General features: G+C 46.1%; 1 protein-coding gene across 9 annotated transcripts in view; it reads right to left on the bottom strand.

Moving 5' to 3' along the window:
- Positions 1–8,989: 8,989 nt before the first annotated feature.
- The window catches only part of SBF2 (SET binding factor 2), a 468,341-nt gene continuing 453,887 nt past the window's right edge, over positions 8,990–23,443 (bottom strand). For 8 of the 9 annotated variants that reach the window (XM_082341363.1, XM_082341361.1, XM_082341350.1 and 5 more), the window contains 8 exons: positions 21,996–22,122; positions 19,744–19,871; positions 18,318–18,551; positions 17,126–17,230; positions 15,127–15,320; positions 14,339–14,426; positions 11,814–11,945; positions 8,990–10,797 (listed from right to left, as the gene is read on the bottom strand). In XM_082341363.1, the coding sequence (XP_082197489.1) occupies positions 10,699–10,797; positions 11,814–11,945; positions 14,339–14,426; positions 15,127–15,320; positions 17,126–17,230; positions 18,318–18,551; positions 19,744–19,871; positions 21,996–22,122 (1,107 nt within the window). In that variant the 3' untranslated portion in view covers positions 8,990–10,698. The remainder of the gene's footprint in view (positions 10,798–11,813; positions 11,946–14,338; positions 14,427–15,126; positions 15,321–17,125; positions 17,231–18,317; positions 18,552–19,743; positions 19,872–21,995; positions 22,123–23,443) is intronic. The other variant, XM_082341365.1, reaches the window with a different exon arrangement.

Here is a 23,443-nt window from a genome sequence, read left to right as displayed (position 1 = left end):
CATCCCCCATGCAGCATCCCTGCCCAGGGCTCCGGTGCCCTACACACACATCTGTAATTTCGTGTATCACGGCAGTTCATCTGTATGATGCTGTATTAGTTTTCTGTTGCTGCTGTAACAAATTACTACAGACTTAGTGGCTTAAAACAGCAGATTTATTATCTTACAGTTCTGGAGGTCAGAAGTCCAAAATTAGTCTCACTGGGCTAAAATGAAAGTGTCAGCAGGGCTGTGTTCCTTCGTGGAGGCTTTCCCAGCTTCCAGAGGCTGCCCACATTCCTTTGCTCATGGCCCCTTCAGTCTTCAAAGTCAGCGATGGCTGACTGAATCTCTCTCTTATCACATCACTCTGACGGTCGCGTCTGCCTCCCTCTTCTGCTTATAAGGACCCTTGTGATGACATTGGGCCCATCCGGGGTAGTCTCTCGAGGTCAGCTGATTAATAGTCTTAATTCCATCTGCAACCTTAATTCTTTGCCACATCAGGTAGCATCTTCACAAGCTCTGGGGATGCGGACGCAGACATCTTTGGGGGCGGTGCAGGGACGACATTATTCTGCACATCAGAGATGGTCTGTCCCTTCTTTCACTTGTGAGCTCTTTGGGCCTGTGCTGTGTCTTACACATCTGCAGATGCCTCAAGAGCAGAACAGTGCCCAGCCCGCACTAGGTGTTTATTATATATTTGTTGGATAAATCTGATTCAGCCAACAATTTGTGGAGAATCCATTTTGTGTTGGGTAAGTTTACATATATCATCACAGTTTTTGTTCCCACTTTATAGGTGAGGAAATTGAGGCTCAGAGAAGTTAGGAACCACCCAAGGCCAAAGAGTAAGTGACAGAGCAGAAGCTCAGTGGACGTTGACCTCAGGTAGACAAGGCTGACACCTTTGTTCGTTTGAGTCTGGAGCTCCAAGAGAGACAAGCCCCTAGACCTTTGGTGGTGGCCATGAAAAGGCACCTCTCAGGTTTCACACTGGCCCCCGCTGCAGTGTTCTGACCCCCGTCACCATTTGCTCTCAGGTTCCCGGGCTGCCCTGACAGGCAGTCTTGGCACGAGGTCTCCCCCACTGGCCTTGTTGCTTTCTTAGATCTGAACCGCAGCCTAAAACTCTTCTGCTCACCTTCTGTCCTCCCGTCTCTCCTCTGTAGGGGTCAAACCTACATGAGTCTGATGTCCCTCCCAGCTGCCCCCCACTCCCTGCTCCCTGCCCACCTTCCCTCACAGGTGTTAGCCCTGGAAATCTCTTGCACGTAGAATCCCGTCTTCCTGTCTACTCCTTTAAGGACCAGAACTGACATAAATGGTCTGAGGAAGCAGTGTAAGAAGAGGACCTGAGATTGTCTCACTCTGAGGGCAGGGGAGGAGGATGCCGTCCTGGTTGGTGGGCGCCCCAGATGGTCCCTAGAGCAGGTAGTAGCTCAAATGCTAAATATTTCACTGGTGAGGACTTGGGAAAATTTCCTAGAGGAGAAGAATTCTGTGGCAGGGGTGATAATTCAGGCATTTGAAAAATAAGGGGGGAAGAATGCCTTCTAAAGATCGGCTGGTTACTGCTCGCTCGTCCTGATGCCCCACAGAGGGAGGAAGAAGGACAGTGGGCCGCTAACAAGCAGCCAGTGGGTGAGTGTGACAGCAGGGATCCCGGGGGCGGGGGGTGTGCCTGAAAAGGGGCCCTTACCCCTGGAGTGGGGGACAGGTACAGCTGAGTGGCAGGTGAAGACCAATAGAGTTGCAGAGCTCCAGATGAGTCTGAGCCCTCAGCCAAGGTAGTTGTGTGAGGACCGGGCCCAGCTGGGGAAATCTGGAGCCCTGAGACCTGAGCTGAAGGCATCTGCATGGCACCCCTGAGGTCACTGGTGCTACCTCTTCCCTGACCCTCTGGGCTGGCAGGGGTGACCCACCCTTCCTCATGAGAACTGCCATCTCTGCTGCACTGAAAGATGCCACAGAGGCCTCGCCCCCGCGAGTGCCCTCCCAGGAGTTGCCCCTGCTTCCTCTCCTGTCTGCCAAGGACAATGATTAGGGTTGAATTCCAGAATGATCTGGCTGGGGACGTGCTGGACCTGATAAGGGGGAAAGAGACTATCTCGTGAAAGAATAGGAACTATCGTGGATACTGGCAGGAGGAGGGGATGCTCCTGGGATTGGATTTTGAGAGTGCTTGATTAAGGCAGCTGGAGCATAAGACCGGATAAGCAAGATTCCATTGACGTGAGGACACTTTGTTGAGACACAAGATTTAATACCCTAGCTAGGATGCCAGGGGATGGAGCAGACTCTCTTAGAGGTCTGGAAAAAGCAGAGGCCGGCACTCAACGAAATGAAAATACCCAAGTTCCCCTGGCAGATGGTAGAGAAGAAATTTACGACAGCTGAGGGAAATGGGCACCTGGAATGATGTATTATGTAAGGCCAGTAGTGACGGGCAAGACAGAGGGCAGACAAGGGGGCTTGCCCTACAGAAAGCTGTAGAGATGGTGAACAGAGCATGGTGTCCCTAGGGGCAAGACGGACAGGCAGCCAGTAGGCTCTGCTTAATATCAACAGCCAGGAAAGCAGACAGGAATGGAGGAGCAGGAGGCAGGGGCAATAGCAAGTCGTGGTCCCTTGCTGAGTTCCCAGACCTGAGCCAGTTTTCAGATATGGAGCCCATCGACTGAAGAGGTGGCCAGGTCTCTAGGAGGAAGGACCCTGCAAAACTGCAACCAGTATGTATCATGAGGAGTCCTTCAGTTTTTCCCCAAAGGTCTATGGCCATTTGTTTGGGTGACTGTTCACTAGAGAAAGGGGAGCAGTAGACAGAGTTTGAGTTGACATTAACACCTGGAGACTCGAAGCATCATCACAGGCCCTTTTTCAGAGCGGGGCCTATGGAGGTCAGGTAGCAAGTGGAATCCCGGCTACGGTTTGGCTTGCAGTGGGCTCACTGGGTCCACAACCCACCCGGCAGTCCCTTGTACTCCAGTGTTTAACTAGAATTCAGGTGCTCTGATAGTAGGGGTAACCCCGCCTTGGGTGCCTGGCCCAGTGGGTAGGAGCTCTCATAGTAGAGAAGGCCAAGTGGAAACTTCTGAAACTGCCTTCTCACTCCCTCACCCTGCTCAAGGTAGTAAATAAAAAATAACATCTCATCCCAGGGGTTATGGCAGAAACGAATGCCCCCATTAACCACTTAAAGGACGAATGGGTGGTGGTCCTACCATTTCTCATTTAATTCACCAGTCCGACCTCTGCAGAAATCTACAGATCCAGGAGGAAGACTGCAGACTGTCTCAGGCTTAACCAAGTGATAGCCCTGTTTGCAGCTGCTGTGTCAGATGTGGAATCATTGCTAGAGCAGATTAATAAGGCCTTAGGTATGTGGTTTGCGGTCATTTGGCAAATGTGTTCTTTTCCACTCCAGTTTGAAAAGAGGATCAGAAACAGCTCACATTCACACGGGATGAACAACAATATTCATTTACAGTTTTGCCTCAGGGCTACGCTTGTCATAATATAATCCCTTTGTGATAATATGCCCTTCGTCATAATATAATCCCCAGAGATCAGGGCCACGTGAGTACCACAGTGATCCGTTACATCAATGACACCGTGGTGATGAGACAGGATGAGCAAGAGGTGCCTCTGTGCTGGAGGCCATGGCGAGACCACATGCAGTTCAGAGTGTGGCATATAAACCTACGAAGACTCAAGGACCTGCCACTTCAGTGAAGTTTGTAAGGGGTTCAGTGGCCAGGGGTATGCCAGGATATCCCCTCCCTAGTAAAAGAAATTGCTACATCTTGTCTCTTTCACAATGGTGAAGACAGCACGGTGCCTGTTACCCCCGTTTGGGGTTTGAGACAGCATATTACTCTTGGTGACATGGAAGGCTGCTGGCTGTAGGTGGATCCCACAAAAGGAACAGGCACTGCAGAAGGTCCAGGCTGCACCGCCAGCAGTCCTGCCATTTGGGTCATATAATTTGGCAGACTCTCTGGTGTTGGAAGTGTCAGCAGTGGGAAAGGGAAAAGATGTAGTATGAAGCTTGTGGGAAGTCCCAGTGGGAGAATCACAGGGCAGGCCCCTGGGGTTCTACAGCAAGGCTATGCGATCGGCAACAGAGGATCACACACCTTTTGAGAAACAGTTTCTGGCACGTTACTAGGCTCTGGTTCCTAAGCTCTGGAACATTTGACCGGGGCATACCATATGGGGCGTCTGAAACTGCCCATTCTGAGTTGGGGTCTGTTGGATGCATCAATTCAGAGTCACATGGGCCTGGCAGTAGACTATTCATAAGATGGAAATGCTCCCTCTGGGGTTGAGCCTGAGCGGGGCCGGAGAGCACCAGTAAACCGCGTGAGGACATAGCCAATGCCTGTCCCCTGGCTGGTACCTATGGCCACATGGAGGGTCCTGTACAACCCACTGAAAGAGGAGGAAAACGCCTGAGCTTGGTTTATGGATGGGTTGATGTGGTACATGGGTACAAGCTGAAGATGGACAGCGGCTGCATGACAGAGGTGTAAAGGGAAATGGAAAATATTCCCACTGGGAAGAGCTGTGAGCAGAGGACTTGGTCATGTACTTCGTGTACAATAAGTGGCCCAAGGCAGTGAGAAGACACACACACTCTTGGGCAATGGCCAAATGGCCTGTTTGGTCAGGGGCCTGGAAGGAAAAGGATGGGAAAACTGGGGACAAGGAGATGTGAGGTAGAGACGAGTGGATGGACATATGGCAGAAAACATGAAGATTTTAGTGCCACGTGCTAATGCCCATTAGAAAGCACCCAACACATTAAGGCAGTGAGTTTAAGCAAGTAAACAAAATGACCTGGACGGTTGATGCTAGCTGGTCCTTATCATTGGCTGCATAGAACCAGCGCAATGAGCATGAGTGGAGTGGCCACAATGGCAGAGGCAAAAGCTAACACGGGCCCCAAAGCACAGACTCCCACAGACCAAGGCCGCTCTAGGTCCTGCCGCCCCTCAATGTCCAGCTCACCAGCAGCAGAGACCTATGCTGAGCCCTCATGTGGCACTGTTCCCACCTGGGGCAAGTCAGCTACATCAGGCCCTTTCCATCCTGGAAGGGCCAGTGATTCATCTTCACAGGGATAGAGAACTATTCTGGGTTTCCCTTTCCTGACCACAGAACCTCAGTTAGCACCACTGCCCAGGGACTTACAGAAGGCTGGAGCCAAAGGTGTGGAATTCCACTCAGCTTAGCATTTGGCCAGGGACACAGCAAAGGTCCTCTTGCACTCTAGTTCATGGCTGCCACCAGGGCGCTTAGAACTCCTATGTCCAGGAACCAGCAGGGATCCTTGACCCTGATCAGCAGAAGGCAGGGCTGCTTCTACACGATGGGGGCAGGAAGGATGCTGTGTGCTGGGTGGTCCTCTAGCTGCCTCCAAGTAATCCCCCCTGTAACTGAGAAAGGACCCGTGCAGCAGCCCTGACCTGAGACAGGTCTAATTACCAAGTATTCAGGTCCCTCCTCCCCCATCAAAGGTTTTGGTCACGTCAACAGGCAAGCTGAGGCTGTTGAGAGTGAGGGGAATTCAAAATGGAGAGTGGGGGAGGGAGAGCGTGAGATTAACTCCATGACAGGGTAGTTAGCCTTCCGACTCCCCTCTTTCTCTCCTCTGAGTCTCCCTTAGGAAGAGAGGCCCAAGGGAAACAGGGAGGAGCTGCTCTCTGAGCCTGGCCACAAGGGGAGGACCGCAACCACCGTGAGAGGACGTCCCCCGGGTCTCTGACTGCAGGGACTGTGCCTGACTGTCTGCCCCAGCTGTGCTTTCTGGAATCTACTACTGTGTTTGCTTCCCTGACTGCTGCCTGCTGGTGACTAAGCGGGGCAGGGCTCCCAGGCAGGCCCGCCCTTGGGAGGTGTGGGGTTCCTCTGACGACGACTCCTGAGGACTTCTCACCTGTCTCGCCAGGCTTCCTTAGAACTGCTCCACAGTCTGTCTCCCACCCAACTTTTCCTCCTCCCTCCCTTCCCTTCCCTTTGTCTTTCACAAGGTCACACCTGCACCCAGGTCTCCTGGGCCTCACAGCCTCCCCCGCTTTCCTTCCCGTTCCGGGCCTGCTTCTCAGAGGACTGGGGCTAACACATCTGTCACCCCAAGCGGGGTTCTGGACCAGCAGCCTCAGCGTCACCTGGGAGCTTATTAGACATACGGAATGTCAAGCCCCCTCTCAAACCTACTGAATCAGAATCTTTATTTTAACAAGGTGATTCATACACGCACTATAATTTAAGAAGCGTTGATTTATAGATGATTTGGTCTTGTTCAGCAAATCCTTTAAATCTCAGTTTGGAATCTCAGTCATTGCAAAGGTGAACCGTTGGAATCACAAAATCACAGATCTGGGTCCCTCATTTTATAGGTCAAAGCCTGCAGAGCTAAGGCGAAGGTTCAATGTCATATCGTGAATTAGAACAGAGCCAGCACCCGGGTCTCTCACCTCCCAGCTCTTCCCACTTTGGCTCTGCTGTGAGTAGGCCACTTGCTCTAAATCTGCATTGCCTAGCATGGTAGCACTGGAATGTGGCTAGTTGTGGTATAATAAAAAAACAAATTTTTTTGGGGGGGGGGGTCTTTGTCCTGGGTTTGCGGTACAGAGTTGCTAAAACATTTAGAATTTCCTGAGTGAAAGGAGTGCCTTTGTTATTCATAATGAGTCCCTTTGACCACACCTGTGTTTATGTGAATGCAGTGACTCAGGCTGGGGCCCCTAGATAGCTTCAGGATGAGGACTGGTTACCAGAAGGAACAACGTGTGAATAGTGTGGGAAGCTACAGCCTCTAGGGGGGCTGGAGAGTGGGTTATGAAAACATCCTGAACAAGATCCAGAGAGCTTCCCAGTTGGCGACCACACGGAAGTGCTGGGAGGGCGGCACGCCCACACCCAGAGAGGGCATGGAGGCACCACACCATCACTGCTCCCAAGCCTTGCCCCACACATCTCTTCCATGCGGCTGTTGTTGTTTCCTTTATGCCAAACCAGTAACATAAGCAAAGTATTTTCCTGAGTTCTGTGTGTTCTTCATGGTCCCTGGGACTTGCAACTGGCCTCTGAAGGGAGGCAGTCTTATGGGACCGAGCCCTTAACTGTGGGGTCTGTGCTGACTCTGGGGAGGATGTGTCAGAACTGGATGCGCTGCCGGACACGCAGCTGGTGTGGGAGAACTGGAGAATGGAGTGGGAAAATGACACGCACTTCGTAAGAGAAGTGGTGTCGGAAAAAAGGTAACGCAGTGGTCCAAACTGAGATGTGCTGTAAGTGCAAAATACACACTGGATTTTGAGGACTCGATATGAACGAAGACTATAAAATATTTCATTAATAATTTTTTGTATCAATTACATGTTGAAATAGTGTTTTTGATAGATTACGGTAAATATTGAAAATAAGATAAAATGTTATAAAATTAACTTCATCTATTTCTTTTTTTTTTTAAACAGTTTTACTTATTTATTTATTTATTTGGTTGCACCGGGTCTTAGTTGTGGCAGGCAGGCTCCTCAGTTGCGGCACGTGGGCTCCTTAGTTGCGGCATGGGAACTCTTAGTCGTGGTGTGTGGGATCTAGTTCCCTGACCAGGGATGGAACCCGGGCCCCCTTCACTGGGAGCACGGAGTCTTATTCACTGCGCCACCAGGGAAGTCCCTCTGTTTCTTTTTACTTTTTAAAAAAGATACACAAGTGGCTTGCATTATGTATCTATTTGGCAGTCCTGCTCCAAGCCCTATCTCTTCATCAGCACTGCTTTATTTTTGGCTTATTTCATAGCTCTGGTTGCTGGTTGCCGTAGCTGAGGGCATTTCCTGGTAATCAGCCTAAAATCTTGAGATTATTCAGAAATTCTTTATGAGATAATGGGGTTACTTAACAACTCTTAAAAGAACTCCTAGTGAAATATCTATAAATGTCAATTTTCACTGAGAAGCAAACCAGCCGTACCATTAACAGTTAACGCTCTGGCTCTGGAGTGAGGCCACTGGGCGGAGGGTTTGGGAGGTAAGAATAAAGAAGCTGGGCTGAAGGTTTTGGGGAGTGGGACTTGCGCTCACGTGCTGCCTCGGGTCTGCATCTTTCCAGAGCCCGGAGTAGAAAGGCTCTGTCGCAGGAGCCGCGGGGGCAGGGGCACCAGGCCCCAGTCTTTCTTCCTTGGAACCTAGTGCCCTTCTCCCCGTCACAGCTAAGACGGGAGGAATGAAGGGCGTCCTGACACTTGTGCTCAACTCCCAGTCCCAGCTGTTTCCCCCCTTACTGAATGTCAGGGACACAGTAGGACAGAATGGCAGGTCCCAGGGCCAGCCATTAAGAAGAGAGGCCTGGGGCTAATGAAGGCCTGAGGGCCCTGGCCTGGGTCACACGAGCCCTCTAGACTGAGGAGATCTGAAGGCTCAAGAGGGGGATGCCACTGCCTCACCCTGGGGGTCCCCCTCACGGAGGGCTCCTGGGTGTCGAGACTTAGAGGTTCAGCCCTGAGGAGAACCTGCATTCTGCTGGCTCCATTCGAGATGTAGTCAGAGTCCCCAAGGGAAACTCCAAGGGCTTATCTAGAGCAAGTGTTGTCCAGAACGGACAGCACTGATCCTTCATCTGTGCTGTTTAACTACTTCCTGAAGCAGAAAAACCTCCTTCCAAACTAGAGTTAAATTTCTCCTGCCTAAAGTTCTCACAAATTGCCATATGCCACAGGTGGTGAAACTGCGACCGGGAAGAGGTAAAGGACTTAACCAATTTCACACAGCTCACTGGAGGCTCAGGGTGGGGGTGGCGGCCTCAGGTCTCTTACCTAAACTCTGCAGCAGTGCTTCCAGAACCCAGAAGCTCAGGCCAGCATGTCCAGTGTCTCTGGTTACTTTCTGAGCAAAGGGCAGTGATGACATTAAGAGAACCAAGGCAAGAAATGGGTTACGCTGCATTTTACCCTTGAACTTTTAGTCCCACGTATGACTCATAAACGTTGCCTTCTGAGTACTAAGCAATGCACAGTGAACTTTATTTCAGTAAATGAGGGATGCTTTTCCTTAAGAAATAAATTTAATTCAAGGTGGTTAGTGAATGCAAGGCATGTAGCGCCTTCATGAAAGTTACAAGAATCCAGTTACAAAAGAAGCACTGTGTAAAGTCTCAAATAGCTGAGGGTACAACAGGCTCCATACTTTACAGAGTACAAAAAATTATTTCATGTACAAAGAAAAATACAAATAATGTGCAAAAACCATTTTCACAGGTGGCAATTTATAAAATGAAAATGATAGAAAAACCCTTCATTCTTATCATCCCCCAATTTCTTATATATTAACACAATTCTATTTTCTAGTGTGTAGATAATTTTAAATTTGAAAATCTGATTTATTTTTAATCTACAAAGTGGCTTTTTAAAAAGGGAACCATTTCACTACTGAAATTTTATGAATGAATCAGTTAATTTTATATTAAATTATAAGCAGACTATCTGAAAAACAAGGATATAAGAACTCATATATACATATTTTTGAAATATTAGTTTGGTATTTAACATATTAACATTTCAAAACAAATGTAATGATCTAGCTACCTACGACTCCAGCCAACCGCAGCGGCCGTTGCAGAAAAGCTGTTTCTGTGCGCCGTGAGAAACAGCAATCCTGGTGTCTTAAGCTGAACAAACACAGGCTATCAAAAGTAAAGAAAACCTAAAGACCAAACAAGTCCCTACTGTTCATGTGCAGAGGTGCCGTTTGGGTATCCAGTCACGCCACAGTGCGACCTCGGTTTACACAGCCGTTGTCATAGGGGTCGTGTGGTCATAAACAGCTGGCTTCTGTCTCTCAAACATCTTCACTTTATTAGTTCAGTGCAAGTGTCTGTTTTGTGAGTTAGTGCATTCAGCGTTCTGCATGTTATTCTGTGTAAGAAGCTGTCGGGGAGCAGAAGAATACGTGGGAACACAAAGTCCTGCGTCCTCAGGGCACCTCTGGCCTAGAAAATTCAGTGTTTTGGAAACAGTATTTTCCTGCATTGGCCTGGTGATTACTGCATCATTCTCTGGACAGTCTTTTTCCATCAGGATAGTCTTATGTGCCCCTCTTTGCCTGCCACTGAGCACTGATGGTCTTGCTGTGAACCCCAATGGTCGAGCAGGTATCACGGAAGCACCTTTGACAGCACCAGAGAACTGAGCATCTCTAAGGTCAGGCAGTAAGAATAGGAGCCTTTGATGGAAAACCTGTTCTATGCAGAATGGAAGATAGTCTTTTAGGATTAAGATAGGATTTTGATTTTTGCTTGTCAGAAAGCTCTCCAAGGATATTAGGACCTTGGAGAACAAAAAGGATTTATCTTTCATGAAGAAGGACCCAGGTAGGTGGTAGCCACTTTGCCTAGGGGATGGGTGACAGTCGGCTCAGGAAGCATTCTTCTGATCCCTAACCATGAAGACCCTGTTAGAACAACCTAGTGCAAGATACAGGGAGGGCCTAGGGCTCTTGACCAGACCTGTGTAACACATCCATTCAGGCTAAGCAGACTTAGCAACTGCTAAAAGAGGGGAATGGGTAAGTCTGGGTAGGAGAACCTTAGGCCCTGGGATGACTCATCAGAACCAGCAGGAAGCTGTCAGCTCCTCAAGGACTCACACACTTTTTTCCTGTCTGGCAGCACAAGCCCCTCCTCCCTCTTCTGTTGGGTTGACCATGGGCATCAGGCGTCAGAGATACAGCTCTGGATCCTGTCCACCCACTGCTGGGCACTCTGTCCATCCTGGGCACAGAAGTTATACACACGTTTGCTGGTCTTGAGCTATAAAATCAAATGACGAGAACCAGAGATGAAGGGCAGGGCTAGTCTATGGCTTTGGGCAAGTGTGCAAATAAATCCCTGTGACCTTCCCTTTCCGTTCTGCCCCAGAACCTCTGTTATTTTCTCTGCCCCCCACTATCATACTGTCATTGCCTTTAGAGTCATTATACTTTCCTGGCCCCCAAAGTCAAGGGGGATGTCAACAGAAGGGCCTGGCAGAGAAGAGAGACACACTAGGAAAGCCTGACTTTGCATCTTTCCGGGGCCTTCCTTGACTGAGGAAGAGGGTCAGGAATGGCTGGAGTCTCTGGCCCCGCCCACGCACTGCACCAGTGCAGCACAGGCGCCAGGAAGGCCGAGCTTCATCCACACCACGATGGGGTTGGCTTTCATGTCCCCTTTCCATCCCCTTCTCTAAGTCTTCAGTTGGGGCCACACTGGCAGCCCAGAGTCAGGGAAATGGCTTCATAGACTGAGCAGGGCCCTAGAGTATGACCTGTGTTCCATACGAAGTCCTGCTTGGCTCTGGGGATTAGATAAGTCCCCTATCATGTGGCCCATAAAATGCCCCAAGGCCCACCTAAGGACTGCTGAAGATGTTAGGGCAGACAGACATCATGTGTGACTAAGGATGTTTTTTTGTGGATGATCAAGCATGAAGATCAATGGATACAAAGGGAAGTAATATCTGTTCTCGACAGTAGGTGGTGAGTGAATAACTAACAGTATTTAACAAGGAGTTCATCTGCTTCCACGTGTAGTTGGATACCTTTTAAAGGAGTCTTTTGTGCAAAGCGCTGTGCAGCCTTTCTGAGACATGTGGACAGCAGGGAGAGGTCAGGTTTGGGGATGAAGAGTGCTGGGTTCAAGTTCTGTAGCAATTCCCACAGCCGGGGTGGGTCTGTGACCCATGTGCAGTTAGCACCAATTGCTCTGAGGCCCCATGATTCTTGGAGGTGGATGGATTGTAAGGGATCATGTGCAAACAGAGCCAGGAAAAGACAAGATCGACTTACATCAAAGAAAGCCTTGTCACTCGTGTGCTTTGGGGCTCCCATGCTGGGGCCAGCAGGGATGACCATTTCTACCTCAGCCAGATCAATGTGGCCTTTACAGCTTGTGTCCTCACCCGAGTCATAGTATCGCAGCTGGAACCAAAAAGATACATGGGGTATAAGAGACACAGAAAGGGAAAACAGCATGGCTTTTCAAAATGTATTTGAATACTTTCCCACATCTTGCTAAACTATGCCTGGAAGAATAGACAAGAAATTAAAAACGCTGGTTGCTTCTAGGGAGAGGAATTAGACAGCTGGGAGAAAGGCGGAAAAAGACATATTTTTTGAAATTTGAACAAATAAATGTATTACACATAGAAAAAGTCAACTAACAACTGTAAAAAAAAAATATATATGTAACATATAAAAAAGGGTTACTGTTTAGAATATATACCGAATTCCTAGAATTGAGAAGAAAAAGATAAACAACCTAATAGAAAAATGGTCAAAGGATTTCAACAGGCAAGTCGCAGAAGAAATGTGAGTGACCTATAAACATCTGAGAAGATGAACAACCTAACTGATCAAAGAAAAGTAAATGAAATCAATGAGATTTCACTTTTCACTTAGATTAAGAAATATTAAAATGGCTGACAATATTCAGGTTGAAGGGAAGGCACTAGGTATTCTCAAACACTGTTAGTGGGGATATAATTAGTCAGAAGCCTTTTAGAGGACAATTTGACAATATGAACTAAAATTTAAAATGTTTATACCTATTGATACACCTTTCCCACCTCTAGAAATTTATCCTACAGAAAGACTCCCACAAGCATGCAAAGACACACCTATAAAGAGGTTTCCTTCAGCACTGCCTTTATTAGCTAACAATTGAAAAGATATCTGTCAATAGGGTATTGGTTAATTAAATGATGGTACATCAATAATATGGAATTCTATACAACATTTCAAAAATGATAAGATCTATTATGAACTGGTAGGAAAATATGTTCAAGCTATCTTATATTTAAAAAGCAAGTTTCCAAATAGCATGTAGATATAAAATGACTTTTGAAAAACAATAAATACCTCAACATTTGATTGAGTGGTTACTGTGTGTAAGGACTGGACATCGCTCTAACTAAATTAGTCTGGACTTCACTCTGTATAATCTACATGGCAGCAATGTGTTTGGCGCCTCCATCTCTGCGGTTCTGGCCTCAGACTTTTCTCTGCCTCTCCCTTCAGGCATAGTATGAGTAGGACTAAACAGAAAAACCATATACCTTTCGTGTTAAAGAAATCTAAAAGACTGGCAAGAATGCAGATGTAATTTGATGTAATTGTAAATTATAGAAAAATTATGACATTCTCCTGTTATATTTAGTGATTTAATGGAACTTTTCTACACAGTGTAGGCTCTATGGTTTCAGAGACAATGTTGTTTAAAGTCCAGCCCCCTAAAAAGGGCTTCCATTGCATATCTGTAAAAACTTCTCTATATTCTTCCACAAAGATTCTGTGTAACCTTTATGAAACTCCTTGAGCAGAGGGAAAGGGGGTCCCCGTGCAAAGTGTCCATCTGTCAGGAGCCATCTAGATGCAGGTCCAGCGAGAGCACTGTACTGGCCTAACAGTCCGTGTCTTTCTGAACAGACTCCATGTTGGACATGAATGCATTGAGAAGCTGCTCAAGGCTGACTGGTCAGGTCCAAGGTAGAGTGAGGTCTGTGGTCAGAACGTGGGAGGCCATGCGACTCTCACTAGTGAAGGGTGCAGAAGGGCTGGGTTCCACCGCAACCAAGGTCACTGGAGCAAAGATTCTGACACTCAGGATCGTGCTGGGTGCTACAGCCACAGCAAAGAACCTAGCAGTGGGGAAAAGGCTTCCCAGCGTGGTCTGGGAGGTCCAGTCTAGTACTTGCCCACTGTGGATTTCAGGCTTGGGTGGGCACATCCCCTTCTGCCTATTGCAGGGCTCCCTCCATCCTCTGTTGCTGTCACCTTTGAGGGATAATGATGCCTTCTTTAGGACCAAGTACAGTGATGGGCACAGAGAAAATGTTCAATAAATGTTTGTTGAATAAATGAACACCCTCGATTTTGAATGGATGCGTTATGCTGCAAAGATGAAGGTAATCTGTATTCTGGGGAGTATTCACAGGCATGGGTTCTGTATGTGCATGTGGTATGCAACAAGCTGAAAACCTCAGGTCCTCTCTTGGCCTGGGCTTTAAGAGCAGGCAGCAGGAGAGAACATGAGCATTAAAAGGCAGAGTTCTATTGCTCCTAATGCTCTGGGCTCAGCAGTCACTGCCTCTGCCTGCACACACCTGCACTCTCTCAGCAGGCTGCTGCGCTCAGTCTCAGGGCTACTGCTCCTCACTGGGTCCATGGAGGAGCCTCAGGCAGCATATGAGAGGCCTTAGGAAAGCATTCAGTACATGAAGGCTGTGCCTTTCTGCTGAGAGTCACACAACAGCCGGGGACCAAGCCTAGCCTAGGGAGAAGTGATTCCTATAGGCTGTGATGGTATTTATTACCTGATGTTTCGTTACATCCAAAACGAACCAGCGGGGCTTCCAACCTTTCAGCAAAGCCCCTCTTTTGTAGAGCGTTCCCTCAAAGGACCTAGAAGTAATGATGACATAGCAGTTAATTTGATTTTTCATTTAAAAAGTGCTGTAAAGGGGATATCTGTTGTTTTTGTTGGTCAAGCCCCTATTTCTCCCAGATGATCCAAAAAAGATCAATCAGAGCTCCCCCTAGAATTTTTCTATTAGACCTTTGGGGAAGGGCTGCCTCTTTCTGCTGGAATTACCAAACTTGTGAGGTTTGGAGCTCTCAGTAGCCATTTTTTATACCATGTTGGGGTAGATGCAGCCCATAGGAGAAAGCAGAGCTGGCAAACAACAGAAGCCTGAAGATGCTGTGCGAGAAACTGGCACATCCTTGGCCTTCCCAATTTATGTGAGTAAATTCCTTTCTGCTTGAGCTAGCGTGCGCTGGATTTCTGAAGTTTGCCCCTGAAAAAGTGCTCACTGACACATATTCCCTCAAGAGATCTGGCAGACATGAGACAACAGCAGTCAGGACCCGCCACAAATAACTACAACCTCTTGGAATTATTTTAGTTGTAATTTTGACTTTTCCTCTTCCAAGAACCATCTAATGCATTTAAAACAGAAACAAAGGATTAAAGCGGATCCATTTTGAGTTTACAGAAGGCGGCACGGCACAGGCCTAGCTTATTAAAGGGCCCGCGGTGTGGCCGAGGGCAGGGTGGGGGAGAGCCTTTTCACTACACCCGGCAGGGCTCAGCAACGTCAACCTGTTTTCATCATTCTTGGACGTGTACTGGCTGTACAGCGTGGCTGCTCTCCGATCCACTCCGTTGGATGGGGAGATGCTGGCGCTCTGCTCCTCCCCCATGCTGCTGTCCGGGAGATGCAGCAGAGACCTCTTCTGATAGGAAGGGAGGTTGGTAGACACAATTCCTGGGGAGCCCAAAGGGTGTCTCTGGGGCTGAAAAAGACAGAACAGGAGCTAGGAAAGCTTTCCAAAGACTTTAAGCAACTGATCCGATAATTTCACTTCTAAAAATTTACCTCGAGGAAAAAACTGGACCGTATATATGTATGTGTAAAATATATATAAAAAGATGTTTATCCTGGAGTTTTTTAGGAAACTAGCAGAAAACTAGAAACCACTTAAATGTCTATCATTATGCGACTGCTTAAAAAAAAAAAAGGTATTTCCATACAATGGACTTCTAGACAGCCATTAAAAATGATGCCGATTTACATACAGTGACAAACTGAAGGCCATGTATGCCACATATTAAGTAAAAAAAAAAAAAATGCAGGTTTTTAAAACTGCATGTATAGTAAATCCCTTTTTTTTTTTTAAAAAATAACTCAATGGATTCTTTTTTTTTTTTAATGCTATTCTTGTCTGCTTACATTCTTTTTATTTATGTATGTATGTATGGCTGTGTTGGGTCTTCGTTTCTGTGCGAGGGCTTTCTCTAGTTGTGGCAAGCAGGGGCCACTCTTCATCGCGGTGCGGGGGCCACTCTTCATCGCGGTGCGCGGGCCTCTCACTATCGCGGCCTCTCGTTGCCGAGCACAGGCTCCAGACGCGCAGGCTCAGTAATTGTGGCTCACGGGCCGAGTTGCTCCGCGGCATGTGGGATCTTCCCAGACCAGGGCTCGAACCCGTGTCCCCTGCATTGGCAGGCAGATTCTCAACCACTGCGCCACCAGGGAAGCCCGTAAATCCCTTTTATATGTGTCTTTAGAATTATAAAACAAGTTTGATGGCATAGTGGTTTATTTCTAGGTTATAAATTTTGGGTGATTTCTGTCTATTTCATAACTTTCTGTGTATTGTCTCATTTAAAGGAATACACATATCTCACTTTCATAATCAGAAAAAAAATTAAGAAACTATTTTATTCTTCTGAGAAAAAAAGCAGTAAGACATCACCTACCTGTGGCCTGTCTGATAACAACTCCTGAGTTGCCATCTGAAGGCAAGAGAAGGCACCCCAAGGACCCCTTCTTACCACATTGGAGGCTTTCTTCTACACTCCCTTCTCCTTGACTCCTCTGTGACATCTGACCCTGCCGACCTCTCCTTTCCTGAAGTGCTCTTCAGAACACTCATCTGTCCTAACTTCCCTTCTGTTGCACTTGGAGTCAGTCTGGTGTGGCTTTGACTGGTGGCCGCCCCACGTATCGGCTGTGTGACCTGAGCCTGTCCCAGCGTGCCTGAGCTGAGACGCCGCCCCCTCACTGTGGGTTAACAGATGCAAAGTGTAGATGGTGCTCAGCACAGCCCTTCCACATACCACAGGTGAAGGGGCTGTGAGAAGCAGAAAACAGAGTATTTGGTTTTAAAATATCTTTACGATAAATGTTTCTTAATTCAGAAACAAAAAGGGGGTGTGAACAACAGAAAGCAGCATAGTTTGCTCATTTAAAACATTTCATTTTCTCTGATTATTTCTCTGGCACAAACAAGGTCTTGGCATTCCCCTCCTCCCTCATGTGGTAGATCAGCTGAAACCACAGAGGCGCTGAGATAGAAAAGAACCCAGTAATTTCCCCTGGATACGGGGCCCTGGAACATAAGTATTATGTCACTGTGGTAAAGCGAGACACTCAGGAAGTACCCAGTCATCTGGAGCTTTCTGCCCTGGACCCTCAGGGCATGACCCTCCCCCCTTTGGCCATAAACCTCCTGAATTACCTGTGGCAGAGGCCCCACCTGACCTAGCGCCCTCCAGGAGCTCAGAAGTAGCTCTTCAAAGGGCTTTGCCAACTCACACGGTCTGCTCTGGGCTCTTCTTTAAGGTCCACAGTTACCCGTTCCCATAGCTGCTGCCACTTCTCAGGTGTTTGGTTCAATTTATGCTCCAGTCTTTCAATTTCCTGCAAAGTAATTAAAAGTTTTCTGACAGATAAGTATTTCATAGAAATCAGGATGTTCCCCAGAGCCACACCCCCTCTGTACTAGATGAACAGCATGGCCAGAGGGCAGTGAAAAACCATGGTAAGCATGGGGCCTCAGAAGTCTCCCAAGCCAGGAATAGAGGTGGGAACTCTAGCTGGTGTGATGCATTGTGGCAAAGATGATTTATTAGGATCTGTAACTGGGCCTTTTTGTACAGATGGCTTAAATAGAGAGATGAAATAAATATCCCAAACACCTTCACCCTTGGCCAGCCCATAGGACATCTGATGGCCACAGCAAAAGGTCAAGCACTGGGCCGGTGTCCAAACTGTCATAGCTGAGGTATATGAGAAGTCTGTCCTTGACAGAGGAACCCCTCAACTCTGATGATTCAAACCAGATGTAGAAAGAACGAACCAAGAAATGCCCAAGGACTGGAGCTTCCTTCAGACAGGGAAGCTGGAGAGCAGAGCGGCAGCCTCTGTGACAGTGCTTTCACTGAAGCATGCTCCCTCCTGGTCAGGAAACTGGACGGAGAAGGCTCTTCAGGAACTGCTTGGCCCACATCTGGGCTCAAACCCTTTCCTCAGGGCTGCTGTTCTCATCAGGGTAGCTACTGCCAGGATGGCTTCACTCCAGAATATTCCTTGTAGAAGATGGTTGGCAGTGCTCCCATCAGGCCATCAGCTACCCACACTTCTCTGACCAGAGGAAGTAAGGCACCCACAAAAGCCATAACCCAGGCCTGACTCAGGCTGCTTGGCCAGCTAAAACAGCTGCGAAGCTGCAAATTGCTCCATTTGCTCGAATGCTTCCTTCTAACGCTGAAAAGCTCACTTTTACTGAGACTCTTTGCCAGTACCTGAGCCTGGTTCCCCACTGATCCATGGGAGCAAATCTGGTGTCCTCATACTCCTGCAGTGCTAGCTATAATGCTAACCCAAAGTAAGGAGAGCTATGTCCAGGAGCTGGTGAACCAGTCTTAACTAAGCTCAGTTCCTGAGGCCTCATGTGCCTCCAGGTCCCCTGGTGCCCTAGGAGTGTGTCTACACACGGCTGACTTACACTGACAAGGCTGGTGAGAGCATCGGGCTGAGCACAGCTGACATCATCATAGCATGGCCACACTGTTCTCCTCTGGCTCTGGGGCCCAGCTCCTCTGGCCAGGTCAGAGTCTTCGGAGGGGAACTGCTTAGGGGTCAGCATTGTCCAGTCATATGAAGGCCCTGTGGAAAGGGTCTCCTCTACATAGTAATCCCACTTCTTGAGGCTGGAAACGTTTACATTGGGCTTCAGGGCCTGTATAAAGAAAATTCTGAAATATAGTTTCATCTTGACCCCAAAGTGCCCCAAGCTTACTGGCAGGCCAGCCCCTAACATTGCAGGGTCCAGGGAAAAAGTATGAATAGAGGTTCAAATACCATATATCTATATATTTAAACATTATACATCAATATAACTATTAGATAAAATATGTTCTATGCTCCTACCTTGTCAAATATAACTTCCTAATGACCTAGAAGGCCAGGCTCCAATTGAGAATTCTTGGACTTCTGGGAATTCTACACCAGGAAGTCGTGGCACTGGGGAAGCTGGTCCCAGCTCCCAGTTCTTGGCCTAAAGCCCTGCTTCTCTTGACCCAGCTCTGTCCTATATTCTGAGGGTCTCTTATGAACATGTGTATATACCCCAGCCCATGCAGCTAAACTCTTGTCTGCTCCCTGTCCAAAGAGCTACTCCTTAGCTGCCCTTTTGGCTTAGGGATACATTTACTGGCTTGGGGAACAGGCTTGGGGAAGTGGTCTGGTGAGTAACTTGAATTTGGGCAAGGAATCTTGAAGTGCCAGAGCATGGTCTAGGTGAAGGAGAGGCATCCAAGCGTGTACCCTTGGTTTCTCATACACCTCACTTCATGAGAAGGGTGCATCTGGAGAAAGGCCAGGGTGAGGTCCTATTACATGGGGCCCAGGGCCAGGCCTTCTTGCCCCTGAGTAAGGTGGTCTACTCCACTGCAGAGCCTATTTCATGCAGACATGCATGGCAGAGGATGGCTGTCCCTGAGAGGTCATCCTTCTTGGGCTGGGCTCCAAACATCCCTGCTTCTCATAGGGGTTCTTCCATGGCTTTGGTACAAATGGACTTAGGGAAATCTTATCTGCTAGGGAAATCTTTTCTGCTTACATGACCTGCTAAGGTTTCAAGTTTTGTTTGTTCTTTCTTCCCAGGGAAAGTTGACTTGCTCTGACTTTCTTGAAGTTATCCTTTCTATGCTTGGGGGGCCAGCTCCTAATTTTTGTGGTCAAGAATTTGGTATCAGTCTCCATTCCATCATAACCTAAACCCATAGTGTATCAACTTTTAAATAGCTTCTAGTATGAAACCTAGTCAAATGTTTATAAAACGCTTAAACAGCTTATATATGCTCAAAAAGTAAGGAAAACTTTAACACAAAATATTCCAAAAATGAAACATAAATGCTTTCTTTCTGTACCTCTATTTCCACTGGTGAATATAAATAATTAAAGAAAATGGGACTCCTCTTGTGCATTCTATCGATACACTCCCAAATACAAATTCCTCTTTTGGCATGCTTGTCTCCTTTATCATCAAATAAAGTTCCTGTAAATCCCCCCCCAAAAAAGAAAAATCAGCAAAACAAAAGTCAAATAAATCAACAGTTTGCCTAAAAATATGATGCATGTAGCAGATGAAAAATGGAATATTTTACACGGCTCTAGAAACAGCAGCACACGTGCAGAAGCCTTAGAAAATGACTGCAAAGCTAAAGATAGGAATGGACTTCATAGCTATATGGAAACAAATCCAAATGGAAGGAAAACCTGGGATAAAGTTTTCCCAAGCATTTAGCAGGACAGCATGACTCCCTTCCAATCGACATCGCACATCTATATCTAGATTCACAGAGGTCCATGCCAGGAGACATTCTACACATTTTTCAAGAGAAAATGGAAGGAAAATGATTTGATGAAACTCAGTTAAAAACATAATTTTATGTTTCTTTTGTAAGTTGTTGGCTGTTTATTATGAAGCTATTTAAAGTGTTTTCTTTGGTAGTTTATATATACCACAAATCATGGTCATGGAGACTTTGGATGTCAGAAGGATGTGGTCCGTATCCTTGGATGAGTTAAAAACAAAAGCTGAATTTAGGGGGGGCACTTCAGGTACTATATTTGTACCTTTCCAACAGTCAATCTGTTACTCACATGAGCCCACTTTATTTTTAATAGAGAGGAAGATGTGTTAGGGTGAGGCAGGAGGTGTTTCTTTAAAAGGCCAGGAAGGGTGCCTCTCGTAGTAGTGCTGTCTTGCTTTGAATGAAAAGATTCAGTCAAAAGTCAACAAGCATTTTATTTATCATAAAAGAAGGTCTCATGCCCAAGGCTGCACAAAATCCTATAATATGAGGGGCCCCCAAGACTAATTAATATTTCTTCTCTACCTTTCAACTGTAGAGTGCAGAAGAGTAGCTCTCAACCCTGGCCACTCATTAAAAAAAAGGGCTTAAAAAAATCCCAGTGCCTAGGTCTCACCTCAGACCCATTAAATCAGAATCTCTGAGGATGGGCCCCAGACATCAGTCATTTTAAAAAGTTCTCCAAGTGACTCTAATGTCCACTGTAACCAGCTCTACTTAATGTCTTCCCAACACACGGGTGCTTAAAAAATTAAGGTTTCTGATTATGATGTGTGGAATGACAATTTTATGAGTCAACAAAGGTCTGGAAGTACAAACAGGAAAGGAAATGGTCTCACCAGTGCTGTCTCCTTTACCAAAAGTATGAAATATCATACTAGATAATTTTAATAGCATGCACTGAAAAGCAGTATTTCTTTGCTTTCATATTTTAAACTGAGAACATTAGTAAATATTTTCAGCCATTAAGAGAGTCTTCTTTATGAATATTCAGGTATATATAATATACTGAAAATAAATAGTATATATAATATACTGATTTTCTTTATTTACTTGTCTTCTTAACAAAAATACTCATGTGTATCCCCCTTTCCCCCTCCCTATAAAAACAGCAAAAGTAAGAATGTAAAAGTCCCCTTGGGGAAACGTTTTCACAGGGGCTGACTGGCTTTTGAGAATCTACACTTTACAACTATTACTGCTATTAAAAATGTTAATAACAGTGGTGATGTCTAAAATTTACTGGGTTCTTACTTTGTGCTAGCAACTGTGCTAAGAAATTTACAAATATTTCCTAATGTGATCATCCTGGCCCAAAGGGGTGGGTGATATTATTATCCTCATTTTAAAGATGAGGAAACTCAGAGAGGTACCTAACCTGTCCAAGGTACTTGGCTGGTAACTGGCAGTGTTGAAATTTAACTATTCTGTTTGCTCCAGAGCCCATGGCCGTAACTGCTATACAAACTGCTTCCAGGGGCAGGCAGCTTACCTACCAGAGTGTACCAGGGTTGGAAAAACTATGAGTCAAGTGTTTCTCCACAAACAGTGATACTGCTTGGAGATAATAAAATAGTAATAAGCAGATTTAACTTTTCAAAGGTGCTACATGATGACCACTTGCAGCCCCTAAGAGCTAACACAGCACATAATCTCACTCATTCATGTCCATTCTACTTTCGTAGTTTGTAGAGTAAAACCTTAAAGTGGCCTTGCCACACTTGGGGGTGGTTATTTTATTAGTGTCTTTAATTAAAAACATAAAACTAACAAGAAAGACGGAACAAGGGCATGCAAACACGTACCGTGCTCTAATCTTTCATAGTCTGAATCCAGGAGAAATGTTTTAAAGCGATTAGACACATAGTGGAAAGCCAAGAACTTTAAGTAATAGGGATTGAATTCAAACTCAGTTGGATACTGGTTGTGAACCTGAAACACACAAGGCAAAGAAAAGAATAAGAATCAAATGGAACAAAAAGTGGATGCCATGCCACTGAGTGCTGACCTGAAATATGCAGGAGACCATTTGGTCACTCAGTCAACTGAATCCCTACCATGAGTGGAAGTTGGAAAGGAACCAGCCTTTTGCCAGACACCATGCTAGGGGTTTTTTTATAAACATAATCTCATATAATCTCCATAACAACACTGCAAGATAGGCATTATTTTTTTTCCGGCTTCATTGAGATATAACTGACATATAACATTGTGTAAGTTTAAGGTGTACAGTGTGATGATTTAATACACATATCTATTGTGAAATGATTATCACAAGAGGGTTAGTTAACACCTCCATAACCTCATACAATTACTTTTTTTTTTTTTGGTGGTGGTGAGAACATTTAAGATCTACTCTCTTAGCAACTTTCAAGTATAGAATGCAGTATTGTTAACTATAGTCGCCATGGTGTACACTGGATCTCCAGAACTTATTCCTCTTATACCTGGAAGACGAACATCTCTCCATCCCCCTGCCTCCAGCCCCTGGTAACCACCATTCTACTCTGTTTCTATGAGTAAGGCTTTTTTAGATTCTACCTATAAGTGAGATCATACAGTATTTATCTTTCTCTGACTTATTTCACTTAGCATAATGCCCTCAGATTCCATCCGCATTGTTGCAAATGGCAGGATTTCCTTTTTTCTCATGACTGAATGAATTTCTCATGTTTATATATATATATAACATTTTCTTTATCCATTCATCTGTAGATGGACACTTACATTATTTCCACTTCTTGGCTATCGTGAATAATGCTGCAATGAATGTGGAAGTACAGATATCTCTTTGAAATAATGATTTCATTCCCTCTGATATATCCAGAAGTGGGACTGCTGGGTCATACGGTAGTTCTATTTTTAACTTTTTGAGGGACCTCCATATTGTTTTCCATAGTGGCTACACCAATTTACATTCCCAACAAGGGTTCCCTTTTCTCCACATCCTCACCAACACTTGTTACCTCTTGTCTTTTTGATAACAGCTATTCTAACAGGTGTGAAGTGATGTCTCATTGTGGTTTCGATTTGTATTTTCCTGATGATTAGTGAGTGATGAACACTTTTTCATGTACCTTTGGCCATTTGTATGTCTTTGGAAAAATGTCTATTCAGATCCTCTGAAGATGACAATTATTACCCTCCCCTCCCCCGCTTTACAAATGAGGAAGCTGAAGATGAGCAAGATTAAATAATTTACCCAAGGTCATTCACAGCAACTAGTGAGCCCAAATTTGAACCCTGGCTTGTT

The sequence above is a fragment of the Balaenoptera borealis genome, assembly GCF_965194805.1.
Source record: "Balaenoptera borealis genome assembly, chromosome: 11".
NCBI classification, from domain to species: Eukaryota; Metazoa; Chordata; class Mammalia; order Artiodactyla; family Balaenopteridae; genus Balaenoptera; species Balaenoptera borealis.
The sequence above is the reverse complement of the archived record's forward strand: the minus strand, read 5'-3'. Positions and strand labels throughout refer to the sequence as shown.